The sequence below is a fragment of the Acomys russatus genome, chromosome 11 (assembly GCF_903995435.1).
Source record: "Acomys russatus chromosome 11, mAcoRus1.1, whole genome shotgun sequence".
Lineage (NCBI taxonomy): Eukaryota > Metazoa > Chordata > Mammalia > Rodentia > Muridae > Acomys > Acomys russatus.
Window position 1 is genome coordinate 8,166,613 of NC_067147.1, and position 22,054 is coordinate 8,188,666.

Genomic DNA, 22,054 nt, shown 5'->3' on the forward strand with positions numbered 1-22,054 from the left:
GGCCCTGTGAGTTCAACTCTAACCTCTGTGGGCACCTGCCCTTGTGTGCATTCTCTCCATTGTGTTGTATTTATAGGATTCAGATGAGTATCTTGGGAAACAGTGTTGTGTTTTCCCAGTTGTGTCTAGGTTTTCTGTGACTTTGTGACAATATGCATAATTTAAACCTATTAGTAAAGCATATATGTCCAACCAGGAGCCATATTTAAAGGGACCTTATTATCTATGTGATCTCTGTGTCTCTGTCATTTGTAACAAGAATGTGAATGGTGGTACTTTATCTTTTCCCCTTGGTTTCTGTCCTGCATTTATTTTAGAGGCATCTTACTGAAAGAGAGATATGTACCATGCATCAGGCGTGTCCATCCTGCAGCCTGTTGGCCACAGGTATCCCAGGATAGCCATGAACGCAGCCCAGTGCATTCGTAAATGTTAAATCTTGGACCTGGCTGGCTGTAGACTCTCTTTACGTGCATTCTCACTTGGTGACATAACCATTGTTTATTTTGGTGCATATGGTTTTGCTTATAAAGAATCAAAATAACATAGTATGGAGACTAATAACCATATGGCTCATCACCATTTTTACTAAATAGTCAATTTGTGTAATAATTGCTGTTTTCTTGGAGGAAAAAAAAATGTGTCAAGTGAAGCTCTTTTCGTGTTCCTTCTTACTTATACCTCTTCTCCCTGCGGGCCATTTCTTCCTGAAGTTGGTGTGCATTTCTCTGTCTCTATTTATACCTTTATTTCTTTTTAAGTTTCTTTTAAAAAAAAAATATTTTCAGTCTGGTGTGTCTGGTGTTTCACGCCTGCTTCTTTTCATTCCATAACCCCAATTTTATTTTTATAACCCCTTCTAGGGCTTTATTCCCCGCACTTTCTTTATAGAAGACAACGGCCTAAAGAGCTCATACAGCAAGGAATAATTAAAGCCCTGGTTTTTGTTTTTTTCCGAGACAGGGTCTCTCTGTGTAGCTTTGACTGTCCTGGACTCGATTTGTAGATGAGGCTGGCCTCGAACTCATAAAGATCCACCTGCCTCTGCCTCCTGAGTGCTGGGATTAAAGGCGTGCGCCACCACCGCCCAGCTTGAAGTCCTTTTAAGTCAGGCAATTAAGAACATTTTAATAGTGGTTTAAATTATTCATATTGCTAGGTGTGGTGGCACACACCTTTAATCCCAGCACACAAAGGCAGGTGGATTTCTGAGTTTGAGGCCAGCCTGGTCTACATAGCGAGTTCCAGGACAGCCAAAGCTACATAGTGAGCCCTTGTCTCAAGAAACAAACAAATTGACATTGCTAGAAAATCTTTTTTATTTAACAAACTTTTAAAAAGACTCTGAGAGAGGATGGTGTAGTAAATTGGGGCTGTAGTACTCGGTGGTTTGAAAGGTCTTTAGCTTTATTAGGGCGATTAGACTAGACAAAGAGCTCCTGACACTAACATTGTATGAGGCTTCCTCTTGCTCTGTTCCTTAAAATTTTACTTATTTTTTTTTTTAAAGAACATCATTTATACTTTTATAGCTGATAATGTAACATATATAGAATGTGTCTAACTACGGTTTCTCTTGCTGTGATGAAACACCATGAACAAAAAGCAAATTGGGGAGGAAAGGGTTTATTTAGCTTATACCCCTACAGCACTGTTCATCATTGAAGAAAGTCAGGACAGGAACTCAAGCAGGGCAGGATCCTGGAGGCAGGAGCTGATGCAGAGGCCATGGAGGAATGCTGCTTACTGGCTTGCTTAGCCTGCTTTCTTTCTTTTTTTCCTTTCTTTCTTTCTTTCTTTCTTTTTTTTTTGTAGTTTTTCGAAACAGAGTTTCTCTGTGTAGCCTTGGCTGTCCTGGACTAACTTTGCAGACCAGGCTGGCCTTGAACTCACAGTGATCTGGTTACCTCTTCCTCCTGAGTGCTGGATTACAGGCATGTGCAACCATGCCCGGCTTAGCCTGCTTTCTTCTTCTCCTTCTTTTTCTTCTTCTTCTTCTCCTTCTTTTCTTCTTCTTCTTCTTCTTCTTCTTCTTCTTCTTCTTCTTCTTCTCTTCTTCTTCTTCTTCTTCTTCTTCCTCTTCTTCCTCTTCTTTTTTTTGAGACAGGGTTTCTTTGTGTAGCCTTGGCTGTCCTGGACTAACTTTGTAGACCAGACTGGCCTCGAACTCACAGTGATTAACCAACCTCTACCTCCCAAGTGCTGAAAATGCCTTACAGCTGGATCTCATGGAGACAGGTTCCCCCTTCAGATAACTCTAGCATGTGTCAAGTTGATATAAGACCAGCCAGCACAGAAGGTATATAGTAGGTCTCACCAGGCAGCCATCTTTCCTCCCAGAGGTGGGCTGCATGAGCAATTGCTTGTGTATCCCTCCAGAGCACAATACTCACACAATCAGGAAAGCATCTTCCTAGCTCTTCTGTTCTCCCTTACCCAGTCAACAGGTGCTTACTGTTCATGTGCTTTTCTTTCTGCCCTTGTACTTTTGGAGATATTGCCATATTGGGTCTCTCTGTGTCCTGTCCTCATGGGTACATGTGAGAACTCAATTGGGATGGATACCTGGATGTGGAATGCTTAGAGGTTCTAGTCAGGTCTTCGGTTTTATCCTGTCTGCTTTTTTAAGTGAGCGTGGCAGATTCCACCATGGCTTGAGGGTGCCTGTATGCTCTGTCTGTACTTTGCCTAGTCATAGATATTGACAAACTGTTATTTTCCACTTTAATGACTGTGACGTTTTCTTGTGGAGTCGTTGACACTTCACAGATTGTGATTGAAGGTGTATGTCTTCCTGTGTTTACTGACCACTTATGATTCCTCTGAGGTTTATTATTTTTATTCTTATTTCATTTCCTATAGATTGCTTGATTTTTTAAAAAGATTATAGTTATTGTTACTAGTCTTTAGTTGGTTATGTTGATTGCAAATAACTTTACTTATTTTATGGCTGTGTTGTAGTTACTCATTTTTCTATTCAATCTTTGTATGTTTGAGAGTAGTCTTGTTTATGCTTGTATATTTGCTGGAGACAAGGTCTTATATAGCTCAGGCTGGCATCACTCTACGGACGGTTGAATACCCGATTTTCGTGTCTCTACCTGCCAAGAGTGCTGGTATTACACCCATGTGCCACCATGCCCGTCTACTGTGTGATTCTTTCTGTTGTTGTTGTTGTTTTTGGAGACAGGGTTTCTCTGTGTAGCCTTGGCTGTCCTGGACTCACTTTGTAGACCAGGCTGGCCTCAAACTCACAGCGATCCACCTGCCTCTGCCTCCCGAGGGCTGGGATTACAGGCGTGCGCCACCATCCCCCAGCTTACTGTGTGATTCTTAAAGTCTCATTAGTGTTTTTTCATCAATGACTAATGTGTATGTATCGTGATTTTTGTTTTTGTTTTTTTAATTCAAGTGGGTCAACAACCTCGAGGTTGATAGCCGATATAATTCTTGGCCTTCGAGTTTGCAAGAGTTACTGCGACCTACTTTTCCTGGTGTTATACGGCAGATCAGGAAAAACCTGCATAACATGGTGAGTAAAACTCCCCACTGCCTCTCCGTATCTGCTTCTCCTTGCTGTATCTTATGTCTCCATCATAAGTAGAATATTCACTCTTCTCTTGTGTACAGTGTTCATGTTACAGCAGTGTGACAGCCTCTGTTGCTATGTGACACATGCATCTCATCCATAACTGGCCACTTTTTGCTTTCATATTACAGTATTCTGCCCGTGTGTGTGTACACCAGAATAGGGCACCAAATCATGTTATAGATGGTGTGAGCCACCATGTCATTGCTGGGAATTGAACTCAGGACCTTTGGAAGAATAGACAGTGCTCTTAACCTCTGTCCTGCCCCTAAAGTTTTTATTTTCTTTCTTTTAAGATTTACTTATTTATTTTATGTATATGAATGCTCTATCTACATGCATACCTGCAGGCCAGAAGAGGGCACCAGATCTCATTACAGATGGCTGTGAGCCACCGTGTAGTTGCTGGGAATTGAACTCAGGATCTCTGGAAGAGCTGCCAGTGCTCTTAACCTCTGAGCCATCTCTCCAGCCTCTTAAGACAGTTTTTGTTTGTTTTATTTTTTTACTCAAAAGATATGTGACTACTGCTTTTACATCTTGTTGTGTGTGTTTGTGTGTGTGTGTGTGTGTGTGTGTGTGTGTGTGTGTGTTAACAGGCTATTTTTTCAAGTTACAACTTAGTCATTGGTTCGATAGATTTTTAATCTTAATAAGTAAAAGAAAGGAGAGCAACATAAGAACTAGTGTGATACTTGAGAGGTGTACTCGAGGGACAGATGCATCAGTGTCTGGCTCCGTGGACACAGTTGTAGTTATTAGTGCATTCTTCAGGTCATGAGATATTTTGGTCCTGATGTTAGCACTCTTTTTTTTTTTTTTTTTTTGGTTTTTGAGATAGGGTTTCTCTGTGCAGCCTTGGCTGTCTTAGATTCACTTTGTAGACCAGGCTGGCCTCACAGAGACCCGCCTGCCTCTGCCTCCTGAGTGCTGGGATTAGTACTCTTAGTGTGACACGCCCTCCACCCACCCCCACTCTTTTTTGTGAAGCATAATTAATTAGGGCATTCGATTTGTTCCTATTGCTGTGATAAACTCTGTGACCAAAACCATCTGGGAAGGAAGGAGTTTATTCCTCTTACAGGTTATAGTTCACTGTGAGTGGAAGTTAGGTCAGGAACTAAGGCAGGAACCAAGCAGAGACCATGGAGGAGAGCTGCTGTCTGCCTTGCTCTCCATGGCTTGCTTTGCCTGTATTCTTATGCAATCCAGGACCACCTGCCTAGAGGTGGCCCCACGCTCAGCAGGCTAAGTTCTCCCCCACACCGGTCATAAATCAAGAAAATGCCCCCACAGATTTGCCTACAGGCCAGCCTGATGTATGCATGTATTTTAATTGAGGGGCCCTGTTCCCAAATTACTCTCGATTGTGTCAAAAGAACAAAGCAGTAACCAACACAATTGGCCCATCATCAACTTGACACACAAATACATCACTATTATACCATAAACTCGGCTTTCTTATCTGTTCCCAAGATGTTATGTTAATATTAATATCACGATATTAACATAGCAAATCTTTGAAAGTCCCACTGTCTTTAAAAAAAGTTCATACTTTTAAGGTTTAAGTTTTCTTTAAAATATCCAATATCTATCTCTTTAAATGTCCGAAGTCTTTCCAATAGTAAGCTCCTATAAAAGAAGAAATTATGTGCTTTCTGGGTTCAAGGGAAGAACCAATCATAATCATATCAAAGCAAATCCCAAATTCTGCAGTGTAGAAAGTATAGTCCTTGGTATCTCTGACCTCCTCATGGTCCTCTGGGCTCCAGGGGCAGGGCAGCTCCGCTTCCCTTGCTCTTTCATCTGGAGCTCCTTCAGCTCAGAAAGGCTCAGGCTCCACAGCTGCTACTGTTGGTGGTGGTGGTCTCACTGTCCTTTCACATCTCCAGCATGTGGGGTCTCCAGTGCACCTGGGCTGCATCTTTACCGGTAGCCTCCCCTGGGCTCTCTTCAGGGACTCTGGCCTTGCACATGGTGCCAACCCCCACTTTCTCTTCTTGACCCCCTTGAACCCCGGGTTTCTACTTCAACTGAGGCTGCACCTTCACTAATGGCTTCTATTGACCTTTCATGTAGTGCCGTCTTGAGCTGCCCTTCATGGCCTGCTCATGCCTTCCAAGCCAGTACTGTGAGGGCTACTCTTAAATGCCACCACTTTTGGCTGCCAGCATGAAATGCAACCTTGCCCCCTCTGGACCACACCTATGTGCTGACTGCTCCTGTAATGGTTTATTAAAGTCTGAGCACTCATGACCTTTCCAACCCAAAGTTCCAAACACTTCCACAATCCTCCCCGTAACAATTGGTCAGGCTTGTCAGCAGTAGCCCATTCTCTGGTACCAGTTTCTGTTCTAGTTTGCTGTTGCTTTAATAAAGACCATAACCAAAAGCAACTTAGGCTACATAGTTAAAGTCTCCCTTCCCCACCAGCCATTAACTGTTCCTGCCCCCCACCCCCATGCCGGGAAGGGGCAGGGCCTCCCAAGCTCTACTATCTTAATCCCCCACTAACCCTTCTCATTACCCTCTCACCCCACCTCCTTCTTTTCCTGTGTTAGAGACTGAAGTGTCTTAGCAGATCTTTCCCTGTCATTTCTGAGACTCTTCCCTCTTACTGCTGTAGAGAGAGGCAGAGGGCCAAGGTTGCCTTTGAACAACCGTCTGTACGTCTCTCTCTCTCTCTCTCTAATTTTAATTTTATTTCATATATTTATTCCCTGAGTGTGCGTGTGTGCAGGCTGCACATGCCACTGTGTCTGAGTCAGAGGACAACCTTCTGCTGATGGCTCTGCTCTGTGGGCCTAGGGGTTGAACTTGTTAGAATAGGCAACACACGCCCAGTGCTTCTCAACCTTCCCAGTGCTGTGGCCCTTTAATACAGTTTTTCATGCTGACCCCAACTATAAAGTAACTGTAATTTGCTTTAAAAATTTTTAATATATTTTATTAATTTATTCATATTATATCTCTATGGTTATCCCATCCCTTGTATCCTCCCATTCTTCCCTCCCTTCCATTTTCCTCTTATTCCCCTCCCCTATGATTGTGACTGAGGGGGACCTCTTCCCCCTGTATATGCTCATAGGGTATCAAGTCTCTTCTTGGTAGCCTGCTATCCTTCCTCTGAGTGCCACCAGACCTCCTCATTCCAGGGGACATGGTCAAATATGAGGCACCAGAGTTCATGTGAAAGTCAGACCCCACTCTCCACTCAACTGTGAAGAATGCCCTGTCCATTGGGTAGATCTGGGTAGGGGTTTGAAGTTTACAGCCTGTATTGTCCTTAGCTGGCGCCATAGTTTGAGCAGGATCCCTGGGCCCAGATCCGCCCGTCATAATGTTCTTTTTGTAGGTTTCTAGGACCCTCTGGATCCTTCTATTTTCCCATTCTCCCATGCTTCTTTCACCTAGAGTCCCAATAGGATGTCCTCCCCTCTGTCCCACTTTCTTGATAAGTGAAGACATTCATGGGACATGCCCCTTGGCCTAGTGTCCAGATATAAATGAGTATATACCATTTGACTCTTTCTGCTTCTGGCTTAACTCACTCATTATGATCATTTCTGGTTCAAACCATTTGTCCACAAATTGTAATTTGCTTTTGTTATGAATTGTATTTTCTGATGGACTTAGGTGACCACTTGAAAAGGCATTTGACACGTCTTGACTCACCAAGTTGAGAACCACTGCACTAAGCCATCTTACTAGTTGTCCTTTGTCTTCAAACCACCCCTTTCCTTTAAAAAGTCAGGTCTTTCTCCTTATTACCATGCAAGTAAATTTTAATTTTTCATTAAAAATGTATTTTAGGTAATTCTCAGATATCTCAGGCTGGCCTTCAACATTATCCAGTCAAGGGTAACTGAGCTTCGGATCTGCTGTCTCCACCTCCAGGTGCTAGGATCACAGATATGCAGCAGCATGCCTGGTGTTGTGTGGTGCTGGAGATGGATCCAGAGCCGCCTGCATGCTGCTGACATTCTACCCAGTGCTCCCCAGCCCCAGCCCTGAGTAGCTTCATTGTCTAGAATACGTACGAGCAGGTTAGCACACGATGAGGACTTAGTACACGGTCACTACTGCTGTGGTTTAAGAGATGAGCTCCAAATTAATTGTTAATCCAGGGAGCCTTGGAAACAAGTACAACTAAAAGGCAGGCTCTGTTTTCCAAGGTGGGAGAACTGATAACATTGAGGTTTATTTTATTTGGTATGGTACACTAGGCATCAGCAATCTGGGACACCAGTGGGATGTCGCCAGTGAAGTCCACGAAAGAAAGAGTCACACCTCCTTGCACCACCACGGTCTCTGCTTGTTGAGAGTGGAAGCTGCGGTTTTCACGTGTAACCCCTTAGGTGTGGTTCGGTAGTGTTTTGAGAAAGACTGGCCTCATGTTTGACGATTCACGTCCTTTCTCTTGGCCCAGGAATGCTTGCCTGCCATCTCATGGCTTCCTGTTCTTTTTCCTCCGGCAGGTTTTTATTGTTGACCCTGTACACGAGAGCACAGCCGAGTTGATCAGCATTGCCGAGATGTTCCTCAGCAATCACATACCGCTCAGGTAACGGGCCACTTAGCGAGGGTGGGCTTGTTATTTGGATTTCACATCTTGTTTCATTGAATTGTAGTATAATTACTAGTCAGGTTCACTGATGGCGGTTTTATCTTCTGCTTGGTAAGACACCTGTGTCTTTTGGGACTGAGAATTTAGTTTTCAATATGGAGATGCTTACCACCATTGAATTATTAACAACTAGCCATGTGAAAATAGTTTGTGGTCTTCACTTGCTGCCTATTGGAAGGGACTTTGCTTAGATGCATAGGAAAGAAACCCTGTTTCTAATTTCGGCAGCGCATGCTTTGCTAGTGGCTTTTGCTAGGTTTTCAAGACTAAATGTGTTACAATGTTAAGTAACCATTTGTAGATTCTGTAGATACAGATAGTACATCTGTGTTAGTTATATTGTCATGTCTACCACCTGGACACCAGGTAGCTAGGTTTCCCCTGTTTTTTTCATAAACAAGTATATATATGTATTAAGATATTTTCACTTACAGTCTGTAATAATTCTTGTAATTTTACCAATTGATAAAATTTGAGTTCTTTTTTTTTGTTTTGTTTTCAAGCAGGGTCTCACTATGTAGCTCTGACTGACCTGGAGCTCACTATACACACCAGGCTGGCCTTGAACTCAGAGATCCACCTGCCTCTGCCTCCCAAGGGCTGGGCTAAAGCTTGTGCCTCTACACCCGCTACAACTTGAGTTCTTAAAAATGAAAAACTTAAAGGACAGAAGAGCTGCTACTAAACAAAGATTGCAGTGTGCTCACTGCTCAACACTGACTGAGTTGTGGTTGGCTTGTATGAACGCTGTCTGTCCCGTTTGCCTTCTCTACAAAGCTTTTGCATACTTTTAATGGCCCTAAGAGCTTCAGGAAACATGGAACTGTGTGGGGAGGACCTGGGTTTCCCAGGGGCTTTGAAGAAAAGGAGGATTATTAAGATCAGAAAAGCAGAGATTATTGAATGCAATGAAATTTTCATTTAAATTTGAATACTACCTGGGAAATGGAGAAAGAATTTGCTAAATTATAACTATAGCTATGTTTTGTCTAAAAGGGAATCTTGGATCATGTAAATTGATTTATGATACAGAGTGGACAGTAACTGAGCATTTGTACAGTTGTACTGAAAGGCAGGAACCTTACAAATGTAGGGAAAGAAGGCAGGCGCTTGCGCCCTGGGCAAATGAAAGGCATCGTGTGAGCATCAAAGGGGAGCCTGGCAGATAGGCTGACGTTTCCCTCTTGATGTAGGGAATCTGGTTCTCTCTGTAGCAGGGATACAAGCTCTGGAAGGAGGCAGACATCCTCAGGGTTATCTAGCCAGGGAGGCATCCAGGAGACACAAAGCCTGACGTTTTTGCCTTACCTAAGAAACACTGATGCCCAGTAGAAGCTGGACATGGGGAGTGGGCTGTAAAGAGGTAACGAGACCCAGTGATGTAGTTAGGTGCCAGTCGATGTCCTTGCCTACAGAAAGATGATTAGACCACTCTTTCTACTTATACAGTCTATGTCATGAGTAAAGTTTTAAAAAGTAAGAGTTAACCTGAAAACAAATCTGTCTACACATGCCTGCGCACAGGCACACGCACACATGCATCACTAGATAATGAATACTAACTTTCTCAAGATGGGGTCTTGCTATGTAGAGGAGGCTAAGTAGAGCTCAGTGATGTCCTCCCGCCTGTGATTCTGCAGCGCTGAGATTATAGGCGTGCACCACCACACCCAGCCCGTTATTAACAGGTCATACTTGATAAATATGTTCATATTTTTCACATTTCCATACTTGCTATGTCACTATCGCTTGCTCATATTCACCCCATCACTCGCCTATGTCCCTCTTTTCCTCTTCTGCTGGCCCCTTTCCCCTGCTTCTTCCAGCATTATTATTGTGCATGTGTGTGCCTTCTTTTTTGGTTACTGTGGCTGTGATAAAACACCATGGCCCAAAGCTGCTTGTAGAAGAAAGGCTGTATTTCAGTTTTACATCCCATCATTATAGGAAGCTGGGCCAGGAACCTATAGCAGAGACCATGTGGGGATGCTTTACCAGTGTGCTTGTTTTGGCTTGCTCAGCTGGCTTTTTATATCAGCTAGCCCACCTGCCTATCTCAACAAATCCCACAGCGGGCTAGGCCCTCCCGTATCAATCAGCAATCGGAAAAGATGGGCAGACATGACTACAGTCTAACCTGGCCGGCAGTTCCTCTGTCCATCTGTCAACAGCAGTGCCCAATGATCCAGGCACCAATTTGTGTTTTAGTTTGCTTTCCGTTGCTTATGTCATCTGACGGCTTACAGTCCTGCATGAAGATGCTCAGGGTAGGAGTTCCAGGAGTGGGAGCAGAGAGCACGGAAGAACAGCGGCTTACTGTTGTGCTCCCCATGGCTTACTCAGCTTATTTCCTTACACAGCCCATGACCATCTGCCCCCGGGGTCACTACTCAAGTAGGCCGGGTCCTCCCAAGTGAATCCTTCATGAAGGGAAGACCCTAGAGATGACCACAGGATAGTATGATGCCTCAAGGTGGTTCCTCACCTGCTTAGATTGTGTCAGGTGATGAAACCAGAGCCAGCATGCAGCCTTCTCCCAAGTCTGAGCAGTTATTACTGAAGCTTATGGACATCCATGTGTAGATTCCTATGTGGACAAAGTTCTGTAGCAGGATTGCTGGGTTGTGTGATGAGTGTGTGCTTAATCTTGTAAGAAGCAGCCAGTGTGACTCCAGAGTGTCCTCTGACAATGAATTGGGAGTCTCTGTTGCTTCTCAGCATCGTTCAGTGTTTGGCCGTCCTCGTAGATGTATAGTGATAGGCCATGTTTAATTTATGATTATATAAAGGCGTCAGATCCTAGTGTTTTAGTTTGTGAGTGTCTACTCAGAAAATTTCCTCAGTTGTTTATTTATATGGGCTTTTTGAGACAGGACCTTGCTGTGCAGCCCAGGCTGACCTGAAACTATGTAGCCTGGGGTAGCCTCAGACACACTGTCCTGCCTCAGCACTCCCAGATGCTGGGATTGCAAGTGTGTGCTACCATGCCCAGCTTCTTTAGCCTATTTAAAAACTGTGTTGTTTGCTTAATACTGACTTTCAAGAATCCTTTTTATATTTTGGATACTTGTTCTTTCTCAGATGGGCGTTTTTCATAAGTTTTCTGCTAGACTGTGGTTTTTCCTTTCCTTCTCTTGTTAGTCCCTCCCCCTCCCTCAAAGCAGGCATCTTTTTGTTTTCTTTTGTGTGAGGGTTTGGGTTTTTTGAGGCAGGGTCTCACTATGTGGCTCTGCTTGTCCTACAACTATGTAGACCAGGCTGGCTTTGACCTTGCTTCAGCCTCCTGAGTTCTGGTATTAAAGGAGTGCACTGCTATGTCTGGCTTCCTTTTATATTGTCTTAATTATATTTTAACTCCCCAAATTTCTGGGGTCTTAAAATTAATTTATTTGCTCTCTATGCGTATGTGCCTGATTGTCTGTATGTGCACCAAATATGTGCATTATCTACAAAGCTAGAATTGGACATCACATGCCCCGAAACTGGAATTAGAGGTGCTTCTGAGCCTTCCAGTTCTGGGTCCTGTGAATAGAACCCAGGTGCTCTGCAAGAGGGCAATTTCTCCAGCCTCCAATTTAAAAGCAGAACAGAATTTCTACCTATCACCATAGCTGTATTCTTCCTATCAGTGAAGAAATCTATTCAAAACTCTGAAACAAATTTAATTGTGGAAAAAACCCTAACCTGTTTTATGACTCCACTCTTGTGTTTTGTAAATGACGTGTGTGCCATTGCCAGCCTTGCTTAGAGTGGGGGTGAGCTTTGCTTCTGGGTTAGGACTGCACAGTGGCCCCGCCTGCCTCCAGCTGACTGCCTTCTTTATGATGCCCCTTTGCTTCTTCCCCTCTGCAGGATTGGGTTCATCTTTGTGGTCAGCGACTCTGAAGATGTTGATGGGATGCAAGATGCTGGAGTCGCTGTTCTGAGAGCATATAATTATGTTGTCCAAGAAGTGGATGGTTATCATGCCTTCCAGACTCTCACACATGTATGTTTTTTGTTCAAAATGACAAATACTTTTTAAAAAATATAACTTACTCTAAAGCAGCTTGTGGTAGTATTATTTTGTACTTCTGTAATAAGAAAAAGTAAAGTAAATTCTCACATAAACTCTTGTATTTTATACTTAAGAGTTCTTTATACTTTATTGAGTCACTGATGTGAATGTTATAAATTGCTGGTCTTTTTTTAATGTTTAGAATTTGTTACTGTATGTTTATATGGGGACATGCATGTGCTACAGTACATGTATACAGGTCTGAGTAGGTTCTCTCCTTCTATCATAAGTTCTGGTGCCAAAGTCTCTCTGCTTTGGCAAGGTCTAGGGTAGGATCTGGTACGGGATGCCTGATGGTTCAGGCAGCTGATCACGACTGAAAGAAGAAAGAGGGCAGAGAGCCCAGGGTTCCTTTTCTAGTGGCTTGGACTGGTCCACTGCTGATAGTGAGGAAAACTTAAACTGGCTGCTTTTCTTCTCTATAGTCAGGGCTGTAAAAGTGCCTTATAGCCAAAACTGCAGGGGAGTCTAAAAGGAGGCTCTTTGATCTGTAGATAGCAGACCTTGGTAAGCTAAAATATGTCTGCTTGCCTGAGAGGGCTAAAGGAGAGCCCTCAGTCTGTTAACTTATTTGTGACTCTACAAGGGAATAAAAGAGAGATAGAAAATAGATCTCTCTCTCTCTCTCTCTCTCTCTCTCTCTCTCTCTCTCTCTCTCTCTCTCTCTCTTTCACACACACACACACACACACACACACACACTAGCACACACACTAGCACACATTCAAGAGAAAAGGGTGGATGAAGTTAAAAAACTTTAACCCCATTTTTTGTCTGGTTACAGCTTTTATACTTATCAGAAAAAGAATTACCTCATAGTCAAAAAGACAGTTAACCACAAAAACAGATGAATTGTAAAACACAATTGGTTACATGTTTTAAAACCAAACATTTCTTATCTATGTATCCATTACATAAGTTCACAGTGAGTTCAGAGTGACAAAGGTTGACAAGGCTAAAGGTTAACAGAGTCTAAAAGTTACAAGAATATATGTCTTTTGAATTAGGACTGACCTGGCTGCACATTTTCTCACTATCTCTTAGTTCATAGTGAGTTCAGGACAATAATTTTATTTGTCTTTCATTCCAAGAAACAAAGTAAATTTAAAATGACAGTATATGATGCCATAGAGTGACAAGGTATAATATAAGGAATTATAACAGAACAGTTTGTATATTTGAACATTAAAGCTTGTACTTAATTTAGACATTTCTAGGCAGCCCCATTATATTTTGAGTTTATGGGAAGTTTAAGCCAACTTGCCTATATTTATGGTGTATACCAGGATTCATGGTGCCATCTGGAGTGAAGGCTTATCTGAGGCTACAAATCTGCCTCAAGGCTATCCCCTAGTGAGGCATCTGGAGGTCCACAAAGGTATATATTACAGACATAAACTTTCTAAAATTGTTTTAGAAGCTCTAAAACAGTCTAATTTTTTAATTGTTTGAATCAAATCAGGAATTCCATAATCAGGGATTAATTCATCTGAACAGTGGTATCTTCAATAAGATCCCTTAGGAAGTTTGTTCAATCAGAGTGGGTAAATACCTAGAAAGTGATAGTTCACACCAATTTTAGGTTTTAGAGAGATGCAGCAGTGCACAGCTGATGGGGTTGTCAGAGGTTGGAAGCAATTCTGGGGTCCATCATTGTATAGACCTTGCAAAATCCGGGATCCCTTCCAGAGAGCTCTCATGCCTACTGGGCTTCCCCAAACCAATGGCTCTTGACATCATGTCAGAGGCTGGAAACAATTCTGGGGGTGCATTATGGCACAGACCTTGCAAAATGTCGGATCACCTCCTAGAAAGCCCGCATGCCCAATGAGCTCCTTTCACAGACTATGGCCCTTGACAGTCTGGGGATCAAACTTGGGTATCAGGCTTGTCGAGCAGTTTCCTTTACTTGCTGAGCCATAGTGCTGGCCGTTAGATGCAGTTAGCTCTCTAGGAGTCCGAGTGTATTATAGTAGTTTGTACTTTGGTTATTTGTAAGTACCAGTTAATGCCTCCGGGCAATGTGATGTTCTCTACTTGCTTTTTAAAAATTCAGTCTTTTCTCTTTTGACCATCTTATGGCTTCTTTTTCCTCGTCACCCTCTTCTTTCTTTCCCCCTCCTCCTCTTCTTTCTCCTACTCCGTCTCATACAGCCTTGAACTTGGGCCCTGTGCAGAAGGTGCCCTTGAGCTCCTGATTCTCCTGCCTTCCCCTCCCCCCACCCAGAGCTAGTATGTTAGGTGTGCAGCCCCACACCTGGTTGTTCCTTTTCCCTTTGAGATAAGTTCTTTCTGTTTAGCCCAGGCTAGCCTAAGACTGGATCTCTCTCTCTCAGCTTCACAGTGCTGGTTATCTCAGATATATTCTACCTTCCTAACTTCTGATACTTCTTAAAGCATGTTGCTTCTGGCATTTAGGTTATAATGTGTTTATGGACGGATAGATCATTTCAAGAAACCTTTAGTTCCAGCAACCAGGTGCAGGAGTGTCTTTGTGAGTTCAAGTCCAGCCTGATCTACATAGCTAGTTCTAGGCTAGCCAGGGCTTCATGATGACACTATATTCTTAAGAAATGAAGGAAGGAAGGAAGGAAGGAAGGAAGGAAACTAACTCCTGGGCTTCTAATCGGAGGCATCTTATGGGGATATTGAAGTGGTAGTGTTGCTAAGAGGGTCCAGTTTCATTTTTAAGAAAAATCTTATTTTTATAATGTGTTTAGAGACTTCATCACATTTGCTTTTCTTTCTTTAGATCTATAACAAGGTGAGGACTGGAGAAAAAGTGAAAGTTGAACATGTGGTCAGTGTCTTGGAGAAGAAATATCCATATGTCGAAGTGAATAGCATTCTGGGGATTGATTCTGCTTACGATCAGAACCGGAAGGTAACACATTCATTTGGCACTTTTTATGTCCTTGGTATTTTCTTGACGGCAGCATTGGGCTGTCCTTTGTGGGTTGGATAACATCTATGGTGGGGTGTTGATGCACTTAGCATTTTAAAATGAAAAATTTAAAACAGACCACTTTTTAATCTTTTTTTTTGGAAGGCAGGATCTCACCGTGCAGCCGTTGGCTGGTCTTGAGCTCAGAGATCAGCTGTCTCTACCCTGTGAGCGCTGGGGTTAAAGGCATGCTGCTACCACACCTGGCCTCACTTGTCAGTCTCTGGAAAGTAATTCAATTTCAGAAAATAGCACTTTTTTTTTTTTTTTTTTTTAACTTGCCTGTTCATGTTTTAACTGGAAACAGTTAGCTTTTTCATAAGGTAGTGGTTGTGCCGGTATGAAGCCTGTTCTGGATAAAGCCTATCAGAAGCAATAAGAGCCAGGAGGGTGCTGTAGACCATAGTGCATGTCATATTCATTTCACATCGTTGTTTGGGCTCTGGATGGGTATGTTCTAAGAACTGTAATAACTAGCTGAGAGTGGCGGCACACACCTTTAATCTCAGCACCTAGGAGGCAGAGGCAAGTGGATGATCTCTGAGTTCAAGGCCAGCCTGGTCTACGGAGCAAAGTTCAGGACAGCCAGGGCTACACAGAAAAATCCCTGCCTTGGAAAAGTAACAACAACAACAACAACAAAGAATTGCCTGCTGATGCAGGTGCTTTCTGCACAAAGCTGGCAACCTGAGTTTGAGGCTCCAAACTCATATAAAGGTAGAAGAAGAGAAGACTTTACCTTTTTGGGGTGACAGAAAACCAAGTACTTGGTGACCAGTTTGTACAGTTACATCCCTACAACCAAAACATCTGTTGTTACACTGTGAGAGGCATTAGAAAATACCTTGCTGTATTTGGTTTTTAAAAGGTGCCATAAAAAGGACTAGTTAGAACTTAGTAAACAGGTCTTGGAGGTTGGAAGCTAATGCAAGAATTAGTCCCCTTTTGCAGCCCAGCTTAGTGTGGAAAGATGTGGAAAGAATCCCTCTGCCTGCTGCTGGTGCTTGACGCTAGAAGGCTGGCTGGAGTGGGCTCCCAGCTTAGGCACAGAGAGCCAACAAATCTGTCTGTGGTAATTCTTGAGAGCCTGGTAAGGAGCTGGAGAGGCCTCTTCCTCTAAAGACAGCAGGAGTAGCTGAGGAGCTGGGCTCTGGGATCCTCCTCCTCCTCTGTTGGTGCCTGCAGCAGTTATGACTCTGCCAATAGAGGGCATCTGGCTCATAGAGCTGCAGTTAAGGTGGTGAACCCCATATATGCGCTGGCAACAGAACCCAGGTGCTCTGCAAGAGCCTCGAGTCCTTCTCATGGCTGAGTCATCTCTCTAGCCCTTCGTTTGTTCTTTCAAAAATTTTATTTTTATTTATTGTTATTGTGTGCATGCATATGGAGGCCAAAGGACAGGTTTGTAGAGTCTGTTACATGGGTTCTGGAGATCAAACTCGGGTCACCGGGCTTGCCCAGCAAGTGTCTTTACTGGGTCACCTCTTTAGCGTATACTTTGTTGTTGTTGTTAATTTAAACAGGCATGTAAGATAATATGTTTTGTTGTATATGTGTCATGATGGGGAAAATGTCTTCTTATTTTCTTTCATTGTTTTCTAGGAATCAAGAAGCTACTACGAGCAGACTGGTGTGGGTCCGCTGCCTGTGGTCCTGTTCAATGGGATGCCCTTTGAAAAGGAACAGCTAGACCCTGACGAGCTGGAAACCATTACAATGCACAAGATCTTGGAGACCACTTCCTTCTTCCAAAGAGCAGTGTACTTGGTGCGTGGCATTTTCAGGCCTTTCTTCTCTCCTTGACTGCCCGCTTAGACTCCCCGCGTTAGTGCGTGAGAGTGTGTGTGTCTGTGTGTGTGTGTGTGTGTGTGTGTGTGTGTGTGTATGTACACACGTACTGACAGAGCTTTTTAGTTAGCCTAGGCTCGCCTCCAGGTGCCAGTCTTTAGCCACTCAGGTCTTCTGAGTACCACTAGATCTGCTTTTTCGTTTGTTTGAGAACAAGTCTCCCTGTGTACCCCTGACTGTGCTGGATCTGGCAGTCCTACTGCCTCCATCATCAGGGAGTAATAAGATTATAGGTGTGTGCGCCATCTATTTTTCTTAACCCTAATTTTTAATTTGTCCTTTTACATATTTTATTTTTTTTTAGTGATATTATTTATTTGGTAATCTTGAGTTTCATACTTTAGTTTTATAGTTTTTTTGTTTTTTCTTTTTTTTTGAGTATACTTAATATAGACTGTTTAAATTTTTTTGTTGTAAGTCTACAGTTTGGGTTTTTGAAAGAACAGTATATGCTGGCCACTTGGTTTTCGTTGTTGTTTTGAGTATGTGTATATTTTTCTCTTTGATTGTCTTCATGCTTTTGTTTTGACATTTTTAGTGTAATTATGCTCTTTGAACCTGATTGAGCCTTCCCCCTACAAGGTGTTGTTGTTGTTGTGTTGTTTGTTGTTCTCGCAGCTGTTGCTTGTTTTATAATGACATTCTTAAATAGATTCCTTGTTATGTGTGAACTCTGAAGTGTCTGCTTATTTAGCTTATTAATTAGCTAGTAAGTGAACACATTTCCAGAATACTTTTTCAGGGTTCTGTTCATATTAAGGAGTGGCTTAAGTGCTCAGCTAGGCTGCTGACAGTTGTCCGTAGCCACCTGATGTCTCTGTGGGGTGCTGGAGGTGAGTGCTGGGCCTGTGTATGCAAAGGAAACACTCACTTGGCCAACGTGCCAGTCTTAGCCTTCAGTTATTGCTTGCACAGACTCTCAAGGCTGTCATCAGAGTCAAGGGCTCCCTATGAATTCTTCATGCCTTGTGCAGTCCTCTGGGCATCATGCTTTAGATTGTAGAGTGTGGTGGGTGTCAGAAATACACAGCCTTGGGAACTTCTCATTCTCCAGCTGTTACTGTGTTTAACCAGCTTCATTTTAGCACATCTGAGGTGTCAAGCAATTTCTCCTGGTTGTGTTTGCAAATATCCCAGGGGAAAAGCTATTGAAATGTTACTCAGCTCAAATGAAGAGAACCCCCTGCCAAGGCTACATTGCTTCTTTTGGTGACCTGTTGGCTTATTAAGGGTTTTATTAGTTAGAGAGAGGTAGATTATAATAGGGCAAGTTAAAATGTCTAAAGGCCATTTCTACTAACATTCAGATATTTTCTTCAGTAAAAGCACCTCTGAATTTTGCAGGCCTTTAGCTAATTTATTTAATTTTGGGAAAGTTGTGTGTGTGTGTGTGTGTGTGTGTGTGTGTGTGTCTGTCTGTCTGTCTGTCTGTCTTTAGATAGGAGACTTTTTACTCTATTATATCTGCTGAATATCATCCTCAGTAGTATTTTAAATGTTAAATAACATGGATATACTTATAACCCTAAGTCAAAACATACTGGATTATTTTCTTACTTTAAAATCTGATTTTTCAATTTTTTAATTAATTTTTATTATTATTTAATATTTGCAAATAAAGAACACCACACACCAAAATCAACCAGATTTCAAAGTTACACTCGTCAATGAACTTCTGTATAGTTTAGAACAGCCATTCTGCAGTTACGGAGCATCACATTGGAATTTGCATTTTTACTATCGGATATATTTTTATGCTCTTATCCACCATCAATCCCCAGAAATCCAAGATAAAGTTAGAACTAGGAAAACTATTGGCTTAATATCTTCTTTTATAACTTGGATCCATTATTGCTTGGTGGTTTGAGTGAAAATGGCCCCCATAGACAAATACATTTGAAAGCTTGGGCTGTAGTTGATGGAACTTTTGGGGAAGGTTTAGGATGTGTGGAAGAGGTTTGGAGGAGGTGCATTACAGGGGGCAAGCTTTGAAATTGCAGAAGCCCACTCCATTTTCCCAGTTAGCTGTCGTGGCCTCCTACTTGTGGATAAGGATGTGAGCTCTCAGCTACTGCTCCAGCACCATGTCTGTCCTTTTTGTTGCCATGTTCCCTGTCATGGTCATGGACTCTAAGAAGCCCTAAATTAAGCAATTTCTGTTATCAGTTGTGTTGGTTGCATGGTGTTTTGCCATGGCAGTGTGACTAGCACCCCCAGTGTGGTGACAGGGTCAGAGATGCTGTGTAGTACGTTCACACTGTATTCAGCCCTGTTCCTGGGCTGCTGACAACTCTATCTCTAGTGAGTTGCTGTTACTGCTATCCCTTTAACATTCACGCCCCTTTGCATCTTTTTCACACAGGGTGAACTGCCACATGATCAAGACGTGGTAGAGTACATCATGAGTCAGCCGAGTGTTGTTCCGCGGATCAACTCTAGGATCTTGACAGCTAAGCGAGAGTACCTGGATCTAACAGCAAGCAGTAAGGAGCATTTCAGTAACAGCTTTGGCTTTTGGTTTCGTACTTCACATTCCTATATTTATTAGATTATAATGTTAAGAAGGGAGTCCAAAATTATGATATATGCTTCTGAACTCACAGGAATTTCCTTCTGTAAAAGGATAAAATCTTGGAGAGATGGCTTAGTGATTAAAAATATTGCTGCTTTTGCAGGGGACTAGGATGTGGGATCTGGCTCCCTCTTCGAGTCTCCAAAGGCATCAGACACAAACATACATACGTGCAGTTAAAACGCTCATACACATGTAATAAAGATAAATAAATCTTAATTTAAAAAATGGAGTTCTCGCTGGGTACAGTAGATGACAGTACATCTGCAGCAGGAAGCTGTAGCTGTGGAAGTAGCTGTAGGAGCTGGAGCCGGGGTGGCACTCCTAGTTTAAACATAGGCTGGGTGGGGCATCTTCTGGAGGAGCAGTGCTATGGGCGGGGGCGGGGCGGGGCTGCACAGTGCTGCTTGTGAAATTCGATGAGACAGATCTGGCCCTGAAGACCACAAGAAGTTCATTTCTTTTTGACCTTCAGTTCAGTTCCAAGGACTCCAAGAGTCTGACTTTCCAACATTTTAGCTTGTCAGAATTCCTGTGAACCAATCCCTTAGTGATATCCCTAACTTTGTCTTTGTCAAATGTGAGCTAATAGCTCTCAGGGCAGCTTTGAAGGGAAACTACAGTTCTGGGGCCTCACATTTATAAGGGATCAGTTACTTGTCCAAGAAACAACTCATATTTGATGACATGAGAAAGAACGACCCTGGCAAGGGAGGAATCGCGTTATCGAAGCACAAACATCAAACCCTGGGGACTGGATGTAGGGAAGGAGTACAAGCATGACAAATTCCTAGTCACCTTGGGTGGAGCGTCCAAGAGGAAGACGTCAGCTCCTGTGAGCCCTGCAGACACAATTCAAAAGCACCAACGTGAGGTATTCACTTGCTGGAGCTAAAGGCTTGCTCAACTGCAGAAAGGTGGTGTCAGTCAAAAAAGACAACTCACTAGGAGCAATTCTGCCACAGACAGCTGCTGTGCTTCCTAAGGACCGACCACTCCTTCATGTTAAAGGATTGTTTGTTTAAGGAGCTTCAGTGAGACTGGCCAGGATGCATGGAGACAGAAGGACTGACAGACGGTCATTCAGCTGTTACTCTCTAGGAAAGCATCTGAGAGTGCTGGCACATGCTGCGCAGAGTCTCCTCTGTGTCCTAGCAGAGATAATGCTGCTTCTCCTCAGAAATGACTTTACATTCAGATTTTTTTTTAAGAGATGTATTTATTTATTATGTTTACAGTGTTCTGCCTGCATGTCAGAAGAGGGCACCAGATCTCATTACAGATGGTTGTGAGCCACCATGTGGTTGCTGGGAATGAACTCAGGACCTTTGAAAGAGCAGGCAGTGCTCTTAACCCCTGAGCCATCTCTCCAGCCCTGCATTCAGATTTTATTGATCCTTTAATGAACAAAAAAGCTTGAATATCTCACCTGACAAACAAGAGTCTCAACATTAAGTGGTCATTTGAATCCCACCAGTGGAAAATCTTCACAGGCCTTCTACCGCCTCCACCCCCACCTCTGCCCTGCAGCTGTTGCCATCCCCATGCACCCCACCCACACCTTCAGCCCACCTGCCTGTCTCAAATCCAACTCAGACTAATTAATTCCTACTCTTGTTCCCCACGTACTCCAGAAAGTCAGGGCTCACGACTTTCCAGTTGACGGTTTTAGTCAAAACGGTGGCATCTTTGAGGGCCAGCAAGACAAATGAACCTCTAGGACTTGTCTGGAAACTGTGCCAGGTCTGCTGTATCCAAAGGCTATGGAAGAAAACTGTCTAGTGTCTCACAAAAGGTCTAAAATGAAGTTAAACACAGGAACACATGCACATGCACGCGCACACAGAGAATGAAAAGGACCAAATAAAAAAGCATGACACTGGAGGATGACTGTCAAGCTGGCAAGCAGACTAACTCCATTCATAGTCCCATTGAAGGAGTAAAGAATCGCCTGCCTCCATGGAGCCTCTTCAACAATTGGTGAACTCCCAGATTATTTGGTAGAATATATTGGTATTTATATATACTAGTGTATATCCCATGAACAATGCCAGAATTACAAGAATGACTTTAATGCCGAGTATGGTGAACACAGGGCTTTGCATGGCAGAATAGAGACTGTAGCCAGGAGATTTATCAAACTGGATGCACAATGAAAATGCCTTCTCTGAACTCAAAAAAGTACTAGAATTTTCCTGAGAAGATCTTACAAGAGTTTAGGAAGACTAAGCAGTCCCAGTTCCATGAAGGAAAATACAGATGTTCATGACAAGCTGGCTCACATCAAAGTCACTAGGTGGACTTAAGTAACAGCAAGCAGTTCTGGCACCAGAACTCCACTTGGACCACAGATGTGAGTAAACCTCAGCTCACTCACTTAAAGTTGCACATGAGTTGCTCCAGAATCTAGGATGCCG

General features: G+C 43.0%; 1 protein-coding gene across 1 annotated transcript in view; it reads left to right on the plus strand.

Annotated features, from left to right (window-relative positions):
• The window catches only part of Uggt1 (UDP-glucose glycoprotein glucosyltransferase 1), a 105,872-nt gene that overhangs the window by 38,869 nt on the left and 44,949 nt on the right, over positions 1-22,054 (plus strand). Inside the window, exons 14-19 of the mRNA XM_051152810.1 lie at positions 3,413-3,532; positions 8,068-8,153; positions 12,069-12,204; positions 15,026-15,157; positions 16,820-16,984; positions 19,428-19,548. Of these exons, the coding sequence (XP_051008767.1) occupies positions 3,413-3,532; positions 8,068-8,153; positions 12,069-12,204; positions 15,026-15,157; positions 16,820-16,984; positions 19,428-19,548 (760 nt within the window). The remainder of the gene's footprint in view (positions 1-3,412; positions 3,533-8,067; positions 8,154-12,068; positions 12,205-15,025; positions 15,158-16,819; positions 16,985-19,427; positions 19,549-22,054) is intronic.